The 14,331-nt window shown below is 33.7% G+C and overlaps 1 protein-coding gene across 1 annotated transcript in view; it reads left to right on the top strand.

Moving 5' to 3' along the window:
- LOC126162465 (UPF0193 protein EVG1 homolog) overlaps positions 1-14,331 on the top strand; it is a 176,164-nt gene that overhangs the window by 130,433 nt on the left and 31,400 nt on the right. Inside the window, exon 3 of the mRNA XM_049918996.1 lies at positions 11,513-11,653. Coding sequence (XP_049774953.1) covers positions 11,513-11,653 — 141 coding nt within the window. The remainder of the gene's footprint in view (positions 1-11,512; positions 11,654-14,331) is intronic.

The following is a 14,331-nucleotide window of genomic DNA, read 5'->3' as shown; positions in this document are numbered from 1 at the left end:
AGAGAATGAACAGCAACAGGTTAACCAAAAAGATTTTTTAATATCTTTGGGACAAGAAGTCAACAACGGCCTGGATTCAAGAAGTTAGGAAAGGTTTGGAAAGAAACAACATAAGTGAAAAAGGTGCAACAGAAAGAGAGATTTTCAAGAGAAAAGTGTTAAAAATAGAAGGATTCCAAGGCAGGATGGAGAAGAGGACAGGGTCAAAATGGCCCGAGGAGAGAAAAAGGATACATAGTGAAAAGATGAAAGAATACTGGAGGAAAAAGAAAGAACAACAAAGAAGGAAGCATTGAAATTGGTGTGTGGTCCTTAAATGACCCAAACAAAGAAAGAAGAAACTCTTCTCTAGCAAAACTGGGAACTGCCTATCCAACACATCCTGCACTCTCACAATCCAACTGACCTAAACCTCTGATAACATGTTCCCACTGCCTCACTGTGCCCTTTCCCTTCTCTGTTCTGTCCACATTACTCCTTCTCCATCCAGATCGTGCACTGCCTCCTCCGACCACACTTCCCCCCCCCCCCCCCCCCCCCCCAACTCTTGCACTCTCCATGTGGGCATCCTCCCTCTCCGCACCCCCTCTCCTTTTTCAACCCCTTTCCCTTCTCTCCTCCTCCCTATCTCCCTCTTCATCTTCACCTTTCTCTCCTCTCCCCCTTCCCTCTGTTATGGTCTGCCCCCCCCCCCCAGCCATCTTCCTACATACATTGTACCTTCTGTACTTTTCTCGTCTTGTTGTCTGACTGCCAAGTCTTCTATCCAAAGATCTGCCTTTTTACTTTATCACCTCCTTGCATCCTTCCCCACCCCATTGCCACATCCATCAGCTCAGGGAACTGCTTTCAATAATGAAATATCAATAATTACTCTTGACTTGGTCACGAGATGTGTTTGGTTGTCCACGTGTTATGTTAATGTGAATTTGAATGTGTATATTGTTGCTTGAAAAAGAACTAGTGCTCGAAAACTTGGATGAATGCTGTTTTCTGTTAATATTTCTGTGTTCCACACATTGACCTGCTATATGTGAGTGGTTGTTCCTTCTTTGTTTTAAGTAGTACTATAATTTTATATGTTATAATTCTGAAAAGTAAAAATATATATCCACAAGGAACTACCCAAAGAACTATGTACAGAAGATTTTACAGGATAATTATTCCAAGTAGTTCGTCATAAACAATTCAATTCAATTCAATTTATTAGCGTCCTTGTAGTACATCATCAAAATGACATAGGACTTGTCAATAAACATTACAATTTAAAATACATATACATGAAAATTTGTAATTGAATTCACTAGTCACTTAGACATTACAATTTTAATAGAACTTTTAGAACATTAACATAAAAATATACAAGTAGGATAAAAACGTAAAAAAAAAAAGTTTGTGATTCTCACATCAAAGATTATTTACATTCTTACATTAACACTGTTTCACACTTTCATAGAAACAGCAAGTATTTAAATGTGAGCAATTACACATATTTATTATGTCAGGGGAATATTAACTGCGCTTTTATTGTCAACGATTCATAAACTCTTCAATACTGTAAAAACTATTGCTCAATAACATGTTTTTTAATTCTCTTTTAAATATGTACAGCTTTGGTATTATTTTAGTTCTTTGGGGAGAGCACTGTAGAGGATTTTGGGTTGGTATAGTACACTTTTGTGATACATAGCTGTTTTATGAATTTCTCTGTGGAAATCATTCCTATTCCTTGTTTCGTAGTTGTGAAATTCTCTGTTTAATGTAGAAAATTCCTCATGTTCTTTTAAGAAACATATGCTTTCATATATGTATAAAGATGGTAGTGTCATGATTTTTAATTCTTTGAAAGCTTGCCTACAAGAGTCTCCATATCCTATACCTTTTATTATTCTGACTGCCTTCTTTTGTAGTCTAAATGAGCGTTTTGTTAGACTGATGTTCCTCCAAAACTGTACACCATATCTTAATAAACTGTGCATGAATGAGAAATAAACACATAACACTGTTTTAATATTACATGAGCTTTTAAGCATTCTAAGTGTATAACATGTTTGACTTAATTTTTTGTTCAATGATATTACATGCTTTTCCCATCTTAAATGTTCATCAAGAATTTAGTGTAAGATGCAATAAAGGTATTGCACACCTGTAGAACCCCTCTGATAATAAATAAAGTAAATTGCCTATTACAGATTAATATAGGTAATTATTTACTTCTTTCTTAATAAAAGTACTCATTTTATGAATAAAACTCTTCTATAATGAGTAGATCATTTCTAACAAATATTTCTTTACTTAAGCTTTAAATAGAGATTCTTTGTCTCCTAAGTATCTTATATTTTCTGAGAGAGAGTTAAAAATTTTGGTGTGTGACAGTAGGGCACCTCTTTGCACCACTATCAGGTTCTTAAACTGAAAATGTGTGAATTGCTCTACTCACATTGCAGCATAAAGAAGCTTTTAGCTTCCAGTGCTGAAATTCATAAAATATGTTAGATAATAGTGTTTTTTATAAAGCTGCTTATATCATGAAGATTATTAGTTGGAAAATGTTACTAACATTTGCATGTATTCCTTCTATAAATACTAACAAACAGCTAATTTCACTTCTTCCTCCAAAAGGTATTCTGGAAGTACAAATTGAGAACTGTTTATTTCTTATGTTCAAGTATTGATTAGTAACAGCTGCATCATTGCAGAGGCATATGTATACTTGCTAAAGTTGAAATGAAATGAATGACAGAATTTGAATCAGTATAATAAACTGAGTTCTAAAATGATTAGATAAACGAAATACAATTGTTACAAAATTACTATTGGCCTGTAAGCATGACACTAAAGGTCAATTCCACAAAAGTTACCATTGAGCACAACGTGAGGTTGGCTTCAGTGAACATAAAATGTGAGAGTGAGTGTAGCAGATCAAATATCCAATAAATATAAGTTCATGCTCAAAGCACAGCTTACCAAAATGACTCAAATTTAAACAAAAGAATCAGTTAAACATAATTACAGAAAAATTATACATTATTTGGTGTTATATGCTTTTTTCACTGCTTCAGAAGCTTCCAGTCCATTTATGGTTACACGTTCTTCCAGTCTCTTTATATTGCTCCGGTGCTCCTAGGCACACAGTCTCTGTGATCAGTAATTTCTGCAAACACATACAATTGTTTTTTGGTCTCTATTAACCAATCCAACATAAACCACATAGTATACAAAGAACCAGGACAGGAAACAATTATACATGGCTGATGCTCAAATACTCAGGTATACTAATTATATTAAATAAGCACAAATTTTATTATCATTACAGAAATATGGTTTTGTAGACAGTAGCTTCCTAGCAAGATATGTTTTGATCAATTCTATTAATATGTATGCATGACCTCCATAAATGGCGTTTTGAGTAATACATGCATTGTCAAATATTGCCTCTAAGACATAATATGAGTCAAAACAGTTTGTAAATAGCATGGTAATTTGTTAGTGTTGTCATTGAGGTAAGTTATTTCCAATTTAATTGCATTACATTCGCTCCTTCTGTAAAGCAGTGCATAACCCATAAAACATCAAACTATCAAGTAGTAAAAATTTCTTGTTCAATACAAGGAATCATTGTGTGGGCACATCCTTTTGTCCTAGTGCCCCTTTCATCTCAGTTTCTCAGTAATGTACAATTATCATCAACTGCGGTAAGGAATACTGTGCAGGCACATGCTTTTTTGCTAGTGTTCCTTACAATGATGTATAATTAAAATTCCTGTAATGACAAATTGGTATGTTCAGTGTGCAAATTATATGATTAACAATTATTACTCCAGTCAGATCTATCTCTACAAGTGATAGCTTATACACAGATTCCATTCCACCAACTCCTTTTCTGATCCACCAAAGTTACATTACAGTAAGGCAACAACTATCCTTTGCCATAGCTCATCCAAATTAAACCTCCCTTCAAATTCCTTTAACTGTACTGTGTAAATAGCATTCATTGTGTCTGTAATACGAATATTCTTCTCGCATAACATGCTGAAAGTGTATAAATCATGGATCAATAATAGACCTGTGTTTCAACACCTCTGTGATCCCCCCTAAATTATTCACATGTTTTGCAATTTCAAAAAATGGAATGAAAGTGAATTTTGTGTACACAACTGCCTCTCTTTACAAACAAATGAACTCAACCATAACTTTACAAGTATGCCACTGAGGCTATATGCCTATACCACAATAAAATTTGAAATCAAAGTGTAGTAAAATACCATAATACACAACAAAATTCTTCAGTCATCCTGGTCCTTGACCACTAATCTTACAATACTTGAACAGTGAACATCTCATAAATAAGAAACTAAGAACATGCATGTCTGACAAGAGTATTGACTAAATGGCTTCACAAACTGCAGTACCTCACATCACCCAGACAAACTTTCCTATAATTATTCAATATGTTTTTGCACAGATTCTGAGTATGTAGTATAAAACATAGATAATTCATGTTTTGTCAATAAAGTATTTTCAATAACATAATAGGGTATGTTTATTCAGTTCCGTTAAAATCAGTTATTAGTACTGTATGTAGCAGGAGCAATATAGAACTCTTTCATGCGAACTTGTTTGAGACATTTTATAGATAAAAGCTAAATTCTTCCTAATAATCTACCAGACACTCAGCAGCATGATGGCAAGAACAGTATTGTAAAGTAATACAGATCATACACATTGCGTATCACTAACATCATTTTTCCTGTAGCAGTAGAAAAGAAATCATGTGAAATAGCATATAAAGACAATATGTATCTATAAACTGCCTTTAAGTGAAATATGTGTGCATTAGTTGAAAATAGTATCCATCTCATTCTTACTTATTACATACACCTGAACCAAAAAATTATCCACAATTCATATATAAAGTATCTAACAAATTTTCAGCGATATTTTCATTATGGTATAATGCCTTATATCAAAATAATTCTTCCAAAGCAGCTCCCTTATCTCTTAAGAACCCAAAGAAATATATCTTTCAGTATCAACAGTAGTTCACGTTTTTTTTCTTAATGTTGCTAGTAAACTGACTGACTTTAACTATAAAATTCTGGGAGCATAGTTAAGTACTCACTTCAAAACAAGTCAGCACAGTTTAGTTTTAAACACTTTATGTAGAACTGAGAAGCTACGTCTGAGCAGCTGCAGGGGCTTAAAATGACTTTCATATCACTGTAGGAGTCCACCAAGATTCAGCCTTATCACATCTGTTTATTCTTGTGATGAACACTGTCACATCAGACCTGCACATGCCACTACCATGGACATTTCACTATGCTAATGTCACATTGGCTGCATAGAACAAGTTTGATCTCCAGCACCAAACACAAGAGTGGAACAACTGACTCACATCATATAGCCTTTGACTCAACAAAAAGAAAACTGAGTACATGACATCAGATCCATGAGAAGTTGGGACCATCAACATTGAGGGAGAAGATCTGTCAGGAGCAGAAAAATTTAAATATCTTGTTTCTACAGTCTCAAACAATTGCTATCTTACAGATGAGGCCAATGCAAGGATCCACACAGCCTGGATGAAGTGTCAAATGACAACAGGTGTCATCAGATTAAGGATCATCTGAAGTCAAAGATCTACCAGACTGTTATCCGTCCTGTTGCTCTCTACAGCACCAAGCATTGGGCACTACAAAATAGGCCTGAATGATGATTGGGGGTCATGGAGACTACACTTCTTAGATGGACAGGTGGCATCACTCAATTGGATCCTGTTTTGAATGGCACTATTAGGAAATGCTTCCCCTTGCACTGATCCAGGAGAAAATGCAAGAAAGGCATCTACAATGATTTGGACACGTGCTGTGCACAGAGGAAGACACCATTGTAAAGGCAATATACACAGTGGAGGTCATGGGGAAGAGACCCAAGGGAGGATGCAGACAATGATGAGACAACTCTCTGCACAATGACCTGAAGGCTGTGAATCTTCATTCAGACATGGCCCACAATCGAATAAAATGGAGACAATGAATCCGCTCAATTGACCCCACCACAAGGTGAAAAATCCTAAAGAAGAAGAAGAAGAAGTTTATAAATACAGGTTACTTCACATGTACAATCCACTCCTTTAACAAACTCTTCCAGTGCCAAGTAATATGTGTTTCACCTGTGACATAACTTTCAATATTCAGTTGTGTAGTTGACAAACTCACAGAATGCAAATAAGATGAAATTAATACAGAAAGAAAATAATGGTTCAGGACACATATTGAGACTTCTTTTTTTCCAAAGAAGGTTAATCTTAGTTTGGCTATTACTTCAGATATTTTCTCTATATTTTTGTAGATTTCCTCATTACTTCTTATTTTCCAACCAACTGCAGTTTTTATTGCACCCATTATTTTTGTAATAATACTTCTCTCCAGTACCTCTAGTCTGTCCATCTTATAGTTCATCATTAGGCATTCAAACATTCTGGTTGTACCACTGTGTTGTAGTGTTTTACTTTTGTTTTTATAGATATACATTTCTTGTTGTAAATATTTTTGGTCAAACCATATGCTCTTTCCATTTTGTTAATTCTTACATATATTGCAGATTTTTCTAGTCTATTCTGTTGTATAGTCTCTCCAAGATATTTAAATTTATTTAGTCACTCTATTTTACCTATTTGTGTTTCTATGAATTTTGGAACATTTTCTTTATATTTGTCATGAATTTTTTTTTTTTTCATTTTTTAGCTGAAATTTTGAGACCAGTTCTGTTTGCTATTTTTTCCAGAAGGTTTATCTGAATAACTGCTTCTGTCTGGTTTTCTGAAAGTATTGCAAAATCATCCACAAAAGCCAAGCAGTTTACTTAGATTCCATTTGTTTTCCTTCCCAGAGTTATTGGTTCATGTGATTTTTTAGCTCCGAATTCCAGATCCTTACAATTTTTTCTAAAACACAATTAAACAGCAAAGGTGATACACCATCATGTTCTCTAACAACAGTTTTTATTTCAAATAGCTGTTTTTTTATTTAAATTTTAAATTGCAGATCCATCAGATCCAACAAGCACCTCCGGGATCATTATTCCTCAATCAGCAACAATACATAATTGTCCATCCACTTCATTTCTACAACTTTCAATATTCACATACGGAAAAAAAAGTGACTACGAAAGAAAATGTTTTCTGCGCTGTTTGCACCAACCTCAGCCCTGAAGCAGTGGGAACATGAACTTCCTATGATGACTTGCTCCAAGACTGACAACCAATGGATCACGCATGAACATTTGCAAATTACAAGTGAATGCTGCTCACTGCCTGTTTACACCAAAGTGAATGCTCTGTTCACTGTTGCTCGTTCACTGCATTCGCTTCGGCATAAAGGCACCTTTACAATTAGGTTACAAGTTAAATTTTGAAGATTGTTAATGAAGTAAAATGAAGTAAAAGGAAGTGAAAATGTATGTGGATACAATAATTAACAGGGAGCAGGGATATTGCTCATTTGTGTTATATTAGTATTTATTGTTGAAAAGCAGCTCACAATAGCATATCATTTAAATGAATATGTACTGGCTCACACATTGTTTACAATGTTTGTGAATTATAGATCAAAGCTGTTCACAAAGATGGTGTACTAAGCATTATCCAGTGGTATGTTTTCTTATTCAGCACTAGAACTACTTGTAAACATTCATACTGCTGGTATATTAGATCCCATTATTAAATGTTATATAAGAATAAACACTTGTATGTTATAAGATAACTGTATGTAGGAAAATCTCCCTGTGCATTTACCATGAATCCTAATCTTTCAGTTTTATGGAGGTATATTGTCATATGTTCCAGCAAATCTAAGTACTCACCAAAGGGCTGAGTATGTAGTACTATCACATTAATTTCTATACTTTTGCAATGTGCTTAAGTCAGCCAGCTGTTTTTCAGTGGCTTCTTTTTAAATATGATTTAACCTGAATGCTTTCATGAATCTTAAATATTTGAAACTAATGCAAAATTTTCTAACCACAAAAAATATACATTGAACATTCAACGTCTGTGTCCTTCTTGATTTCAAACCCTTGTCTCAGGAGACATATACCTGTGGAAGACTCAGGTGCAAAACCTGTCCACAAATGACCTACCATATTTGCACTTCCTACCCCATCAGGGGCACACCTACAGTATTGCTGAAAGAAGCAGTGTCATTCTACTTGGGTATGGCTATGAACAAATTGCCCACCTAGATGTATTCCAAAATGTGTTCACTACTATCCTAAAGATATTTATCAGAATATTAATTTCAAACCTGAGAACATCTTAGCTAATGATGAAAGTGCTAATGTAGTGCTTTAATTTATTTGTAGAGTGGTATATTTACAAAAACCATAAACAGCATATTTTACTTAGGTCAGTCAGGGAATGATTTTCAATCTGGGATTTGTTGCATGACTTAAGATGCATGGTACAGTTCTGTTTCGGATTACTTCAAGATTTAATTATATCTCAAAAATTCATGAAAATCCATCACAGTAATGAATCCAAAACAAAATCCAAAGAACAACTGAGATATTTGAGACATGTGCTTGAACTATTTATAAAAGTTCTTGTAATACAAGCATAATTCGTTGTCTATGTGTTTAGTTACCATTAAACTATTAATTTATGAAGCATTACAAACTTTTTGCAGTGTTCTTGCATTACTTGATTTCAGTATTAATGTTCAAAAGTATAGCTGTTTGTGAACATCCATAATAACTAATGAATTACAAAAAGGTGTGTAAATTTGAAAGTTTGGTTTTCATATTGATAATTAACATATAAATCCATTCCAAATTTAATATTAACATTTTCACAGGGTTTATACAACATTCTTTACATTTTTACATATACATTTTTCCAATGTCTTTTCACTGTTCTTAAAAGTTTATCATAAGTTATCAAAACAGTTTGTATCATTTATTTATGAGTAACTATTTCGAACTTTCTTCAATAAAATTTTTCTGGGATTGTGACCGCATTGTCAACCAATGTGACCGCATTGTCAATATATATAAAACTACTGATGTTTCAGTCCCTGTTGCAACAGTTTTACATATATTGACAATACGATCACAATCCCAGAAAAATTTTATTGAGTGTGACAATGGCTGCGGAAGCCTATGTTTATATCTTGAACTTTATTTGTTATAAGAACTGAAATTAACACAAAATAAATTTCATTAGATTTGCATTATGTAGTATATTATAAGCTCTCTAAGACAGTTATATTACAATTTCCATCATCAAACTGTCGTCAAAGGCCAGGTATCAGTTGTGGAGCATATAGTGTGCTGTGTCCCTTTTGATTTTGCATTTAGTAATCTACCTGCTCTGAACTTTGAGTAGCTTGATTTGCTTCCTTTTTGGTAATAAAATTATCCTCTTATATCATTGAAGTGTTTTTCTTATAAGTTTTCAAAGTCTTCTGCCAGTTTCATCAGAGAACACGATACTGCCAACAATTAATTATTTTCACATGTACAACAAAATTCAGCAGATGTTGAGTCAGACATCAGACCAACAGAATCCGTAGATAAATTTTATTCTTGACAGATGATAATTCAATAGTTAAGATTTATCTTTGTCAAGTATTATCTTTGATGGTCATGTAAAGCTTCTACCATATTGATTTTTCATGGTCATTCTCTAATGCCCAACCTGAAAGTTTGTAAAACTCAGAAGAGCCAGAAGCATCTCTGGCTCCATTGAAATTATGCACAAAATGCCGAAGTTTTATGAACCATGACCTTTGAACTTAGAAGGTTTACAATAATTTAGTTTAAATTATGCAAACAGCCTTTTTCATTTTAACTTTAATCTATTCATTGTAGTGCTTACAAAAAGAAAATTACATAAACATATGTATTGCATCATTATGGTTTGCAAACCATTTGATTGCTTCACCTGAGGTATTAGATAACAACAGCATGTGAGTAATAAAAAGAAGGCACAAGGAGTCCCTCACCACATTTTTCTGTCTTTGTGTGAAGGCAGGAACTACTGTAGGGATTTTGACACAGTTTTCACTAAAAAACAGACTGAATAATTAATAAGGTCTGTTTACAACATTTATAAATTTTTCATACAAATTGGCTGAACTATGATGTATTAAAGTTTCCTGCTGCATTTTTCTATCGGTTTGTAACACTGCTCCGGACAAAATTCAAGTTTCAGTGACATATCTCCCATATTCAGATTTGTGTCATTTGAATACATTTTCATAAGATGACTTGTTCAGTTTAAGATTTTCCTAATCTAACATTTATTTCAGTGTGTGATAGCTCCATTATCTTTTTCTGGGTGATGAGTTTGGCTCAGTTTTTTTCAGGTATAAAGAGTTTGTAATCACTGTAAAGTGGATCATGCAGGTAGCATTTGTCACTGAATGACATACATTTCTTTTGAGCTTCTCTGTTGTGTACTTTTTGCCTTCACAATAATCTTCTCAGTCACAATACATTTTGTCTTCACAACAATTATATTACAGAAAATAATCACAGCCTGCTACCACCATCTGACACATACTACACACAGCAACTGCCAACTGTGCTTACACCAAGCATTGCACGAACATAAATATCAACCAACAATACATTTCTTACAGTAGTTATTACAGCACAGTTTATTGCACAAATAGTCATTATAGCAAAACAGATAGTAATAACATTCATGTTATTAATAACCAAATTACTTGATTCAGTTACTATAAATTTTATGTACAAAAAATTTAAAAGTTGTAGTTTAGATATACATAATTACTTTTCCAATTTACTTATTATCAAAATCATTTAATCCATAATAAATGAATGCAGGATATCAAATTTACATTGCTCATATTTGAAAATTAATTTATCTACATTTTTGCTACTGTTGTTGCCAATGCCCAGTGGTACTGATAGGATTGATATAAGACAGCAGACATGATCACATCACAGCATGTGGCTGCTAATGTCAGGAACTACTATACTGAATTTGACACAGTTTTCACTAATAAATAGACTGATTTATGAGAAAGGTTTGTGTAGGCCTATACATATTATAAATGTTTCATGCCAGTTGGCATGACTATAATGAATTAAAGTTCCCCGCTGCATTTTTTGGCTGTGTGTGCAAGCTAATCTAAGGAACTAATGTAGTGATTTTGATAGTTTTCACTAACAGATGGAGTGATTCATGAGGAAGGTTTGCATATATAATTTACAAGCTGTCCAGTGATAGATACTTAGTACTACCAGAGGAAAGATTGGGCAAGGTGCTGGTAAAGTAATATAAAAGTAATTCCCATGATTATGAATGTGAGTAGATTAGCAGCACCTGTAATTTGTTTTTAGCATGTCTACAGAAATACCTGCAATGGCTGCTCCTGTCTGTTAATGTATAATTTGGTTTGCATCACTTATCTTAATGCTCTTCTTCGTGATATGATTAATGGAAAACAATGCATCAGTAAAAGCATGAAACAATCATTTACAGTGGACAGAACAAAGGAAATAGAAAAATTTCAGTCTCTCATGGCTCATGGAAAACAATCAACTTCAACAGTCCAATCAAAGGAAGAAGGGGATATTGCAAAACCAACCAAGAAAACTGAAGAATCTGATAGATTCCAAGAATGTAAGTTTTTATCAGTTCTTATTTTTCTAATAAAGGTATTAATAGGAAAAACAAGGAAGAATTGTATACGCTGAGAATACTTCATGGCTATTAATTTATGTCACTCACTTTGTGTTTGACTACCATCACCTGCAGGGTATGATGAATGTAAGTAATTTAAAGTAAAGCAACATATGCTGTTCCAAGTCAAGTAAAATGGTTAGGCACATTATAAAAGTCTCTATTAGTCACAGAATGTTCCTGATGTCTACCCCTCATCTCCCCTCTCAACCGATCGAGTTGCTGGATATGAAAATTAAGAACTAAGAATATCAAAAGAAGACCTATTTATATGCTCTAGTTTTTGTCTAAGTTCCAAATACATAAAATTGATGAAGTAGCAATTATATGGACAAAAATTGAGAATTACAAAAATTTCCCCTTTTATCTTTGTCACCATCAAGAATACACATTCATCTACTGCAGACACTTAACAAAACAAGTTACTTTAGCATTGATGTTTTTCCTCCTATTAAAACATCTGTTCATATTTTTTCCTTTTTCTTTTCTTTATTTTTCTTCTTTTTGAATTTGTTCATAAAAATTTGTACTTGGAAATTCCTTCTCCCTGTAATTTATGTGAATTTATTACATATTACAAATTTTTAATGATGTTGCAATCATGAAACATGCTGTATTTATAGCTAAACAGCAACTTTAAGGACATTTACCTGCCTTTCAACATCCCCCTACTTCCTACATTTTCTTGCAGATGAAACTCCCAACCAACATCTTTCTCTTCAATGCACCAACATTTTCCTGTACCACAACAGTTTGGCCCTCTGTAACTGAGCTCTTCATTTCCACACTCTCTTCTAACTTAATCTTGTTTTCAAACTAACACATAATCATATAATCCTTACTTCTAAACATGGTAAGACCAGTTAACTATAAATTTAACAGCTCTCTTCATGGTCATTTCCCTCCTAGTCTCTAATAAAGAACTGGGCCATGTGATAGATTAAGTCTAATAATTTGTACACTATGTACCATGAACTGTTCATGTTGTTTGTGACATAAATAATAACTACTTTTACTGGTACTTAATCTGTGAAAAATCTGCTATTATTATTTTACAGTTATAAATTCCTCTTGTGCTGCCCATCTAATAAGAGAATAATAAATGAATATATTACATTTTTGCTGTATCTATTCTTTGATCAAATCAAAAAGAAAACCATTATTACTTAAATTTAAATAATACTGAAATTATTTTCTCATATTTAAAGTTTAGGAGAAAGGTAAATTAATCCTTTTATTGAAGTTTTCTTTAAAAGATATTTTCTATTAAATGTTATCAGCCTTTTAGTACATAAATAAATAATAAATAAGTATAATACCACACAGAAAACATAAATTATTTAAAAGATATTTTCTATTAAATGTTATCAGCCTTTTAGTACATAAATAAATAATAAATAAGTATAATACCACACAGAAAACATAAATTAATGTAAATCTCCTTCAGCTGTTGACTCCTAATAAACTCAAATATATTGATTATAGACTCTGTAACACTACACCTTTCATCAGTTTGCATGTTCTTCATGTTCTGCAGGTCCTATCATGATGTAACAAGGTACTGAAGCATTCCTGTTCTCATATAAGACAAATTAAAATTTTAGTTCACATGTTGCATTGTAGTTGTAGCCACATAACATTTCTGACTCTGTAAATGAGGTTCACTTCCCTGGAAGGTACCAGGAGTTCATATTCTCTGTATGCTGATAACACTTACATGTGTTATGTGTATATGTTTACTCATAAACAGTGTCGAAGTTTTAGCTCTATGCTGTGTCATTATTCTACTATCACACATGCCCCATTCCACAGTAGCGACCCCAATAAGCTTTGCACCGCAATTTTACTGTTAAGTAGAAAATCTGTTATGCCAATTATGCCATCAAGAGTGCTGCCATTACAAATGGTACAACCTCACCATTTCTTCATCAAAGTCAACAATGTCCCTGAAGAAATGCTTGTGAATTCTATGAAAAACCGTGTGCAAAATCGTTAAATATCTGCCAAGGCTTGGACAATACTACAGTGCTGAACAACATAGTGACAACGTTTTCATTGTTTGCCACATCTTTGGACCAAGCTCACAGAACTTTACTGGGTGACTTCATGGTAAACATTCCAGATTTGACACCAAGTGAATCTATTCCTGGTATTTCAGGCAAAGTGGAGCAGAGAGTCACAAACAGTGGCCACCCACCTCCATAATAAATGTTAATCTAAGTGCCTTCAACTATCGCACAGGACAAAACATTGCATGTTACAGTGATAGTGATTATGAACATTATGACATTTGCATTAACGACATGAACCATATGGACACCTTCCACAGTGCTGTTATGGCTGAACAACAGTGGCCTGCACCATACCAGTCCATTATCTGTTTTGTCTCTCATCTGACAATGAACCATGGACTCAAGGTTAACATCACCTTTCAGTACCTGTGCATTCTGATTTTTGAAATCTTATTCCGACCATAGTGACTAAATGCAAGATCTGTGAGAGATATGACATCTCTGTTATCCCAGCCACATATAGTCATGCTGGGCATCATGACTGACTTCCTTCTGGTCCAGAACTGTACTTCGCAATTGCATCACCCGCACCTAGCAGCGAAACCA

This window comes from Schistocerca cancellata, chromosome 2 (genome assembly GCF_023864275.1).
Source record: "Schistocerca cancellata isolate TAMUIC-IGC-003103 chromosome 2, iqSchCanc2.1, whole genome shotgun sequence".
Lineage (NCBI taxonomy): Eukaryota > Metazoa > Arthropoda > Insecta > Orthoptera > Acrididae > Schistocerca > Schistocerca cancellata.
This window is presented reverse-complemented; position numbering and strand designations above follow the sequence as displayed.